This window comes from Rhinopithecus bieti, unplaced genomic scaffold, assembly GCF_001698545.2.
Source record: "Rhinopithecus bieti isolate Rb0 unplaced genomic scaffold, ASM169854v2 scaffold_34818, whole genome shotgun sequence".
Lineage (NCBI taxonomy): Eukaryota > Metazoa > Chordata > Mammalia > Primates > Cercopithecidae > Rhinopithecus > Rhinopithecus bieti.
This window is the reverse complement of record NW_016815484.1, coordinates 1845729-1857554: the sequence shown is the minus strand read 5'-3', so window position 1 is coordinate 1857554 and position 11826 is coordinate 1845729. Positions and strand designations below refer to the sequence as shown.

Sequence of the window (11826 nt, the reverse complement as noted above, 5' to 3'; positions counted from 1 at the left end):
CNCTCCTGGATTCATTGATTTTTTGAAGGGTTTTTTGTGTCTCTATCTCCTTCAGTTCTGCTCTGATCTTAGTTATTTCTTGCCTTCTGCTAGCTTTTGAATGTGTTTGCTCTTGCTTCTCTAGTTCTTTTAATTGTGATGTTAGGGTGTCAATTTTAGATCTTTCCTGCTTTCTCTTGTGGGCATTTAGTGCTATAAATTTCCCTCTACACACTGCTTTAAATGTGTCCCAGAGATTCTGGTATGTTGTATCTTTGTTCTCATTGGTTTCAGACAACATCTTTATTTCTGCCTTCATTTTGTTATATACCCAGTAGTCATTCAGGAGCAGGTTGTTCAGTTTCCATGTAGTTGAGCGGTTTTGATTGAGTTTCTTAGTCCTGAGTTCTAGTTTGATTGCACTGTGTTTGGCTTCCCCATAAAGTGATTCTGCAAAAATGCCAGTGGCAAGTGGAGAAATGAGATAGGGAAGCAAAGGCAGCCAATAAAGTCTTATTATCAAAGAAGTTACCACTTGGATTATTGGAGCTTGATCCTGCTGGAGACCCCCAAGTGTTAGTGTTATCCCGTCCAGTGGGAAACAAATTGGGGTATTTATACACCAACTCCTGTCCTTCAAGAGCTGAAGCCTATTCCTGGGAAGGTAGCCAGAAGCCAGAGAAAAGTCATCAGTGAAAAAACTTTTAGATGCAAGTACTCTCAGTTGGATATGCAGTTACTCACATGGTAGGGATGCGGGTGTAAGGGAGAGGCACTAGGAGCATGTTACTGACTTTCAGGTTAAGTATTATTCCATGATTTAATCATCTTATCTGCTTAATTTCAGTTTTATTTTTCCTAACCTCCTGCCTTTCTTAATTTTTACAAACCTGCTTACTCCTTCCATGGACTGGGTCCTTGACATTCTTAATTTTTAAAAATAGCTAATTAATTCTTCACACACCTCTATAAGATTGTTTAACCCTCCCTCTTCTAGATGATTGCAATAGCCTTTCTAGTGATATGTCTATCTTTGCCCTTACACTCAGAATCCATTTCCCCACAATGTTATCCAAATATTAATTCTAAAAATACAGTATTTAGGCTAGCACATAAAACTCTTTATCATCTAGGCTTACGCTCACCCACTGCTGTTTTCCATCTACAACTGACACTCCAGAAATACAAACTATCCACTTGTCATTCCCTGAATAAATCTCGTGTTTTGGCCAGCCGCAGTAGCTCATGCCTATAATCCCAGGACTTTGGGAGGTAGAGGTGGGCAGATCACTTTAGGTCAGGAGTTTGAGACCAGCCTGGCCAACATGACGAAACACCCCCTCTACCAAAAATACAAAAATTAGCTAGGCATGTTGGCGCATACCTATAATCCAGCTACTAGAGAAGCTGAGGCAGGAGAATCGCTTGAACCCAGGAGGCAGAGGTTGCAGCTAGCCGAGACTGCACCTCTGCACCCCTGTCTGGGTGACAGAGAGAGACTCTGTCTCAAAAAAAAAAAAAAAAATTATGTGTTTCATCCTACTATGCTAGGAATTCAACTTGGAATGCCCATGATTCTCTATTAAAAACAACTCAGTTGTCATCTAAAATTAGAAGCACCCCTAGTCTCTACTCCCAGCCACACCATCACAGTTAATCTCTCCCCAACTCTACCATGATACTTCTTTTGCTGCTGTCATTGTCATTATTGTTTTATCAATCTATTACTCTTATTAGACTCTGAGCTTCAGAGTCACTTCAATGAAATGTTCTCAACATTGTATTGTCAACACATTACACAATGCCTTGCACCTTGCATGGGACTTGCTGGATTGAAAGAAACAATTTGGAAACTGCAGTTGGATAGCCAGATGAAAGTCTGACATACAGACACTCACAGAAACAAGTCCGCTGAATACTTTAACTGGTTAGAAGACAGAAGTTCTCTCCTTTAGCTTTAGTGATGTAGTTAGATTGTTACATGCCATTGCAGAGCCTCTAAATCTTTTGGTTCTTTATTTCTGCATCTTCTGTTTACAGATGCCTTTGCATTTGTAACCGAGCACCAAGGTGAAACTGATGTTATCCTTACCCTCCATTCTTCTTTAATCCATCAGAGAAAGAAAAGTATAGCCTATTTCAACCTAAAGTTTGTAATGATAACAATTAAAGGCTAAAGCAAGAACAACAATCCCTTACAATTACGGAGTGGGGCATAAGCCACTTTTACAGGCATTATCACATTCGATCAAGCCTCACCCATTGACTTGTAGACGCTCCTACTGTGTAGGCATTGAAATCTTCAATATAAATTTCTGGCACATTGCCAAATGTTTAGTTTCTTGCTAATATTTATACATATTCCACAATTCTATGTCTCATAAGCTGTGAGTTTTCCCACCTCCTGTCACTGAAAAAAACTTTCTACAGAAAATGTAGAATGAGGTACTTTTCGTCTGAGTTATTTGTGGCCAAAATGCTCTCCATTTTCTTTAGGCATCAAAGACCAAGGGATTTTAAAGGTGCTTTCAATCTTCCCAAATCCAGTTGATCATTTTTTTTAACTTACATAATTTGTTTTCAATTTTAAAACAACACATGCTCACTGAAAGAAAATTTTTAAAATTTAGAAAGTTAAAATGTTGTCCAAATATGAAACTCCAGAAATAACAATAGAAACAGAGAAGAGGGGAAGAGTGAACATTTTTATAAAACTAGGATAATAATTTATAGTCAGTATTATACACAACACTCTGGTTTTTCTTTTATTATGAGCATTTTCCACTGAAATTGGACATTGTTCCACTTGCCTAGGTAAATCTATACAATATGATTTTCTTGTTTTTAAACTGCGTGAGGCCAAATTGAGTACATTTAACTTTATTTCTGGATTTACCCACAACAAATGAAATAATGATGAAATAGTATGTTTTCATTTTATTAAGTAAAATTTGAAAATATTAGAATGAAGATAATTTCCACTTTTCCAAAGATTATTTTCTATTTCCTTGGTTAATTTGTATTCACAATACCCTTCTAAAAGGTGAGTCATTAGTCCTGAGACACATCTGCACTGTAGCAAGCAAACATTTGGGGAAGAAATTAACTGGCACATATGGGGGGTGGGTGTTATTTTCCCGACTGGCTCTATCCCACCACGTATTGCAAAACATTTGTTTCAAGCCATTATGTTCTGCTCTATAAATGTGAAGTTTCCAAATAATAATTTCATATGATATGTGAGAATCCCTGGTGTGCCCGCACTCACAACATTACAGTGCTAAACATAGCTGCCCATCTACATGACACAGACCATGATGAGATTTTTGTTGTTGTTGTTATTTCATGTGTTTATATTTTTCACTAACATTCTCTATAATAAATGTAGATATGTAACATGAACAAACAGATTTTCCTACTGCAAAAAAATATAGATATATTTCTAGGACCTATAATGGAGAGATTATTTAAAAAATTTATGGTAAGTCACTTGTTTTGACACTGTCATGAATCATGCTTTTAATAGAATGAAGTTTTAGCTGAGATTTTTAAAGGTACTAGACAGCAAAACCTGTATTGTATTAAAACTCATTTACCCTGTAAAAAGGCTATATAATTGTGATTTTATAGCTAGCAAGCCCCATGTTATCACATCATTTCTGCAGCATAGTACCATCTCACACTCCATCTCCCTAATACATTTTTCTTAAATAATATTCCCAATTATTGATGTTTACGTATTTCACACAAACACACAACAGCAACAAAGTGTTCAACACAAGAGAAGGCTGTTCTTAGAACTCTTGAATACACAGATATAGGAGGGAATGGAAATACAGGTTGAGAATCTAAGAGAATACGTTTTTTATAAGCAATTTGTAAAGTTGAGGTATTAAGCTGTTTATCATGAATGATTAACTTTGGTCATGTAAAGGACTGTTTTAGCTCTCTACATTTAGTGTTTTATCGAAGCCTGCAAAATTTTAGCATAAATTAGTTTTTAAAAATAGATTACCTAAAAGTGTAAGCAAATAAAATCTTTAATTTCTAAAATGGTGATCACATTCTCTTTGTTTTGAACTTTATATCTGATGCCAGAATAAATGCAGTCTCTAACAACAGTTTATAACTCTTACATATTTCTCTATTTATCATCCAATTTTAGCTCAGAGAGTGTATGAAGTCCTACCAAATCATACGAGATTGACTTCAGTGTTGAAAGCTTCAGTTCATATACACCATTATTTTTAAATTATTAACATCAACATGAGTATATTATGGGAACATTTACTATTGTGTTATTTTCCAATTTGTTTTAGGAAAAAATCCAAAATGAAAGCAGAACCCCAATTCTAACTGATAAAAGAAGTCAATGGCTATTACTATCTGTAGAAAACTTCTAATTTTAGTGTAGCCCTAAGTATAGGTATAAATAAAAAGTTATTTCAGTTATGAGGACCCTGATACAAAATCCGCAATTTGTTCTATAAGCTTGCTATTTGCACAGATTTTTCTCTTTTGAGAGACACATGTAGAACTGAATTTGTTGGACATGAGCTTATCCCTTTAAAAAAATTACATTAAATTATTATGTATACCTTATTTAAAAAGAAAGTCTGTTAATATGAAATGAACTGTGATATCAAAACCTACCCATGGACTATAGATATTAATTGTAGATATTCTTACATTAATACTTTTTGCTACTTTTGCATTAATTGAAATATGAAGGAAGGTGCAACATGTTCTCATTTTTTTATACTCTGAGTAGTATGTTACTGTGCTTTTATTATCTTGACATATTTCATTACTTTCCTATGTTCCTAGTGTTTCATTACTATTCCTACTTCTAATTTTTTATACTCTGAGTAATATGTCATTGTGCTTTTATTATCTTGGCACATGTTTCATTACTTTCCTACTATGAGAATTCAAGGATAACTTTGATTCTTTATTTTCCAAATATAATACTTATAAATAGTTTTTATTAAAAAGTGATAAGCTTCTTGATAAAATATTTTAGTGGAGTTTTTTTTAACCCTGTAACACTTCAAGGGAAAGTTCATTTTCTTAAATGTTAATGTATAAATTCAGTTTTATGATTCTAACTTTTAAAAAATATTTTCATGTTTAATCAATGGCAATATGACATCAATACATTTAAGTAAGTTTATCATTTGTATTATTAATTTTTGCTTATGAGCTTTCTCCTTATAATTTGTAACATGCTTGCTTTGATTCAGAACTAAAATTAGATCTAAAGTGGACCAAGATCAATAGATTGACTCACTGAGAGAAATTATTTAGAGATTGTATTGAGGAAGCAATAAATGGTACTAATCTCAAGCATACAACAGATTTTAGGTACTAACACAAAACTAACAATTCCAAAGATTAGTGATATTAATTAGATATCAGCAGGCATTTTCTTAAGAAAACAGTTTATATTTTCCCGGGAAATATTTGCACAATGAGGGGCAAATATAAGGTGCCCCTCATATAACAACAACAACAACAAAACTTAGCTTTCCTGCATAAAATATGGCTTATTTTCTACTTAACCAGGCATCACAGAATGCATGGTGTGTGCTCTTCCAATAATGCTTTTGCTTCATGAGTGATGAAATGCAAATGTTGATACTGTCCAATAGCAAAGCAGTAGAGGAATTTCTTCCATACAGAGTAAAAGAGACCTGTTTGAGACTATTTACAATGCATAGTCCCCGTAGTAGTCAATAGCTGGCTGGCATCTGAAAGGGGAGTTGAATACAGTTGTATCTCTGCTCAATATAATAAAATTTTATAAAGTAAGTCTTAGATCTGGTAGTATTTAAAATACTTACCAATAAACTACTTTTATAATCCATGCTTACTCAATTCTTCCTAAAACTGGATCATGGGGTAACACATTGAAGAAATAGATTAAAAATTGAAAGAACTCTGTTCTATAGCCTACAGAAGCTTAATGAAAAAAAGTTGCTTTTTTTTATTTAAAGGAGAAAGGAGGAAAGATTGAAATTGGAGCAAAAAAAGAGACATATTAGAGAAACAGAAAAGTTAGGGAGAAAAGGAGAAGAAAGGATGGACACAAAAGTAGACACAAGTAAGAAAAATGGGTCATTTCCAGAGATAGATACAATTATTCAGTATACTATGATTACTCCATTGTGTTTTGATTTCCTGAAAGAAATACTAAAGATTTTTCAAACCTGTATTATTAATGAAATGTATTTCCTTTTTCCTTCATAGATGGTTATGTCCTTCGGAGTTATCTAGCAGACAAGTAAGCCCATTTTCTTCTACTACTAGGCTTGTGAAAAGAATTTTGTGCTTTTCTTTTAAAATATTTCTAATCTTATTTAAATAATGTAAGCTACTGAACTATCATAAATAAATTTAAAACAATATGCTATACTAACATTAACATGTTAGTATCCATAATAAAGGTAAGGTTTTCATAAAGTGCTACTCTTTTAAATAGGTAAGAAGCCCTTCTCATTTAAAATTGTGCAGCTCATAGTTAATAGTTTTATATATTCATTAGACTCTCAGCAAACACTGAAGACAGGTCAAAGCCAGTAACCTTTTCATTAATATTTTACATTTTACTTGCTAATGCAGTTGATTGAATGGAATTAATTTGGGACCAATTAGTGACTTCACAGTAGGTGCTAATATCACCTGTTAACAGTTCATAGTTTAGCCCTTAATTAAGGGCTTTGCTTCACTCACACTAGGCATAGTAGAGTACTAGGTTGCCTTTTTTGGAAGCATGCCAGAGAAAAAGACAGTCGTCAATGATTCTTCTATTCTTATGAATAAGACATTGTCACAGTCTGTCACAGTCTGGTACTAGTGTGCCTTTGGAGTCCCCCGAAACATAAGATTCTGTCCCAAGTAACCCAGTGTAAGATATGAACTCCATTATCAGGTTAGGTCACATGCCAATGCAAAGATTTACAGAATTCAGCGCAATGAAAAGATCCATGAGGAGTCACAAACTGTGTATCCATCAACAACCTGACACCAATCAGAAAAACACAAATCGGTGTGAAGAGCTTTGTCGGCAAACTAGTGGTGGCCAAAGAAAAATAATCATAATACCTTTGTTCTCCTGAGCACATTAATGACAATGGGAGGCATGAGACTTTCAATAGGTTTTGTTCTATGAAAGATACAAATTTTAAGGACAGAATATGTGGCAAATAATAGGACAACATTTGCAATAGTGATTATTACAGGCTGATTGAGAGAATTTAGAAAGCATACTCTGTAAGTAATTGTTGGTTCACCACCTATTGAAGCAAATACTTAATAAATGTTTATTGTATAAATGACAGAAAAATCTATCCTTCCTGCATTTGGATGAGATTTCCATTAGCCAAACCCCCCTCCATCTCAGAGAAAAGATCCAAACAGAAGACATAGGGAACTCACAGCATCTGCCATAGTTGGCAGCAGTTTGAAGGGCCTGGTGCTGCTTCCATGATAAAGCACAGAGATTGTACAGCAAACACTAAGTCTGGTCTAAGTGAAAAAGCCACCCTACATTTCTGAATTTTAGAAGTATATCTTACATTTCAAGGCAATGTTCATGTTTATAATAGTCTCTATTTTTATTTCTTATATAATCTCCTGTTTGATTATAAGGTACTTAAAAGCAAAGCTTGTCCCTTACTCATATTTATGTCTCCTGGTACATAGAAGGGACTCAGTATGTTTGTCGGATAGAAAATATCACAAAGATTCAGGGCCAAGCAAAACCTAAAATGTGTAAAAGTAGCCAAAATTACTATTATGGATGCTACCTATCATCATAAGTAATAGTTTTAAAATTATATAAGAATTACCATAATAATAATATCTTGGTTACTTATTCTGTAACTAATATTTATGTATTTTATTATATTGGTGAGTTATAATTAAAATGTGAGAGTGATGCAACCATTTCCTATGCCAATTATTATTGTATTTCATTCACCATTTGAAATTCAAGTGAAAGTGTGAATCTGATATTAACAGATATAAAAGTCCATTGCTGCTTTGAATTAAGGCCCCCAATGGGAGTGTTGTTCCATGATGCTTAGTACATTGTTAACAAACATGTCTTTCAAAGATGAGTAAGGCATAGTCTATGCTCTTGAAGGATGTTTTAATTATTCTGTATGTAAAATGAAACAGAGGACTAGATTAAGTCAATGAAAGAAGAGATAATGAATATCAAATTTATTTCTACTTAAAAATGCATACTATGCTTAAAAGCCTTAATTGTGCCATATAAAATCATACTGTTAATCTTCTATATATTGCTGTAATGCTAAGATGATAGTTTCTTTAAAATAAAATTTTTTTTTACATTTACAGTGACGGAGAGATCTATGATGACATTGCTGATGGTAAGTCTTATGTAGTACCACCCCAGCGAACAGTCATAGTGAATTTACTGTTTTTATAAATACTAAAAATAGTTTGTTGGATTAGAGACTTCCAATCTGATCAGAATTTGAATCATTTGAAAATGTTAGAAGAGGTAAATGCCCTGGCATAATGGGGGGACAATACCACATTTCCCACAAGATGGAAAATTAAGGAAAAACCTCATTTATTTCTTTGAAAACAGAAGTATAAAAATGTTTGGTAAATTTTTTATTGTACTGTGACTCATAATAAGAATTTCTTTTATCCAAACAAATAAACATTTTTGGCAAATAGATAGGTACTTATTTCATAACCAGTAATACCAATATTCTCTAAGCATCATATAGTTCCAAACTATAATCTAAAAAATTAATCACAGTGAGCCGAGATCTGGCCACTGCACTCCAGCCTGGGCGACAGAGTGAGACTCCGTCTCAAAAAAAAAAAAAAAAAAAATTAGTCTAATTGAAATGATGCATGGTGTTGACCATGATGTCCTTTAGTCTTTTAAACTTACAATTCTTGATCTTTAATATCTTCAACCTTGTTCAGAGTGACTACCAAAAAGTAAATGTTTAAGTGCCACATAAAATAATCTTGAGTCTCATTTTAATAGAGAATAAATCTGTCCAGAAATTTTGTTGGAATTATATACTAAATAATAAAAGTTAAAAATATGGTCTTCCGTTTAACTCGTTTTTTATAAAGTGAGCCAGTTCTATTTTTTTTTTAATCCTTAACCAAGAGAGTATGAATCACCCACATTTCCAAACTTGGAATACTTAGAGAATATGTTTTTAATAACCATATTTAAATTGTATTTTTTTCTTTCAGGTTGCATCTATGACAATGACTAACACTCAGCTTTGGTCATCCTGCTGTGTTCCTTAGGTGCCAGTGTGAAGTCTGGATTTTAATTGGCATGTTATTGGGTATCAAGAAAATCAATGCACAAAACCACTTATTATCATTTGTTATGAAATCCCAATTATCTTTACAAAGTTTTTAAAGTTTGAACATAGAAAATGGTCTCTCTGCTTAATTGTTAATGTAGAAGACTACATTAGTGAGATGTCAGAATTATTAAATATCCCATTTCTGCTTTGGCTACAATTATGAAGAATTTGAAGGTGCTTCTTTTAGACCATCAGTAAATAATCCCCTTCAAAAGTAAAAGAAAAGAAAAGGAAAATCATTCAAGAAGAAACGACCTGTCTAAAAAAACCTACGGAAGAATAATAATGTAAGAAAGGAAATTTTAAAACATTCCACAAGAAGAAAAATTATTGTTTATACTTCTACTTATGGTTATATCTTATATTCTCTATTCAAGTGACCTGTCTTTTAAAAAGGCAGTGCTGTCTTACCTCTTGCTAGTGGGTTAAATGTTTTCAAAAATTAAAGTGTAGAAGAAGTTTTGTATAAAATTTGTCCCTATTTGTTAATTGTATATAAATGTTAATTATTTGATACGAATGTTATGCATTTAGTGTGCACATTGAAGTCTAAACTGTAGAAGAGTCTAAAACAAGTTCTCTTTTTGCAGATTCACATGCTAATGGTTTAATTCTGTGCTCTGTTTAAAGTACTATTATAAGTAGAGTAGATCTGAATGAGGATAACCCTAAAATCATGAGGAATGGAAGAATGGACCTTGAAACTAGCTAGGCTTTTATGGCATGGCACCTATTTATAATGAAGACACTTTTAAAGTTTTGTTTTGTTTCAATTACTGCTGCATTTTTTTCTCTTTTTTTAAAAAAACATTTTACTGGAAAGTTGGCCAGCAGAGGGAGTAGAAATTATTAAAACTCTAGTGTTTGGATTGGGCCATTCTCTATCAGTACATACTCATTCCCAAAGCAATCCAAAAACAAAATATGAAGCATTTGGGATTCAAATGTTAAGAACACTAAATAGCATGATTTAAAAAATGAAAAATCCTAACACCCAAGAAAAGAAGATATTAAGTGCTTTTAACAACTCCTAGAGTACAAAATGAGCAAATCGTAATGCTGGCCCTTTTACTAATGAACCATCAAGTGATATTGAATAAATTATTTATCTTCTCGGTTTCCTCATCTGTAAATTACAAGATTAGACTAAGTAAGTTTTTCCAACTCTTCACTACCAATTACCTTAGGCTTTTATAATGCTCCTCCTACTTCAGTCCCATGTTTCAGAAGTTTTTGTCTATTTTTTAAGCTCATTGATGAAATAATGATTAAAGCATTCTCCACATTTTAATATTACAAAGGCCCATTGGAGTTTCTGAAGCGGCCCCACAGAATTGAAATAATTTCAAATAACTGCAAAGGAACTGAAAATCTTCACAGAGATGAAGTGGGGTTTCCATTAGGTGCTTTGAAATTTGATAATAAATCATCAACTTCCACTGGTCAATATATAGATTTTGGGTGTCTGAGGCCTCCAGATTAGAAACCACTAATCTCTAAAGATTCCCTCCAATTATGAAATATTTTGATGTCTACTTGTAGATAGCATCAGCCAGTATATGACCATGTGATGAATTTCTTTTCATACTACATAAAATTACCTGGTTCAAAAGTGGTTTTTGTTTATTAAGTTTGGTAGTAAATATATATAATACACAGAAGGATAGTTTTTATGCTGAAGTTTTGGCCAGCTTTAGTTTGAGTACTCCCTGATAAGCTTGCTAAACTTTCAGAGTGTCCTGAGGCACTTCCAACCATCCCTCCTCCTGCCTTCCTTGAGGCAGACTTGCATTGCAGTCTGACAGCAATTTTTTTTCTGATTGAGAATGAATCAATTCAATACAATGCCAGTTTTTAAAAGTCGAAGTTAGATCAAGAGAATATTTCAGAGTTTTGGTTTATACATCAAGAAACAGACACATACACCTAGGAAAGATTTACATAATAGATAATCATCTTAATGTGAAAGATATATTTGAAGTATTATTTTTAATATATTAAATATGATTTATGTTATAGTCTTATGTATGGAATTTTGTCACTTGAGATGAGCTGCAAATAAATAATACCTTCAATGGATAACCTTGCCTTCTACTTCATTAAAAAAATTGAGGCTAGCCAGATGCAGTGCCTCACATCTGTAATCTTAGCACTTTGGGAGGCCAAGGCAGGCATGTTTCATGAGCCCAGGAGTTCCAGACCAGCCTGGGCAACTTGGTAAAACCCTGTCTCTACAATAAATACAAGTAATTAGCTGTGTGTGGTGGCACATGCCTGTAGTTCCAGCTACTTAGGAGGCTGTGGTAGGAGGATCACTGGAGCCTGAGAGGTTGAGGCTGCAGTAAGCCATGATTGTACCACTGTCTCAAAACAAATTTACCCTGTCTCAAAAAAAAAATAAATATTTTTTTAAATATTGATGCCATCAGGCTTCGTCTCCCTTAACTTGATCCTACAGCTACAAAAGAGTCTT

The 11826-nt window shown here is 33.4% G+C and overlaps 1 protein-coding gene across 1 annotated transcript in view; it reads left to right on the top strand.

The window, feature by feature from the left end:
- The window catches only part of FYB1 (FYN binding protein 1), a 167621-nt gene extending 156189 nt beyond the window's left edge, over positions 1–11432 (top strand). Inside the window, exons 18-20 of the mRNA XM_017853230.1 lie at positions 6229–6262; positions 8344–8375; positions 9232–11432. Of these exons, the coding sequence (XP_017708719.1) occupies positions 6229–6262; positions 8344–8375; positions 9232–9254 (89 nt within the window). The 3' untranslated portion in view covers positions 9255–11432. The remainder of the gene's footprint in view (positions 1–6228; positions 6263–8343; positions 8376–9231) is intronic.
- Positions 11433–11826: the final 394 nt, after the last annotated feature.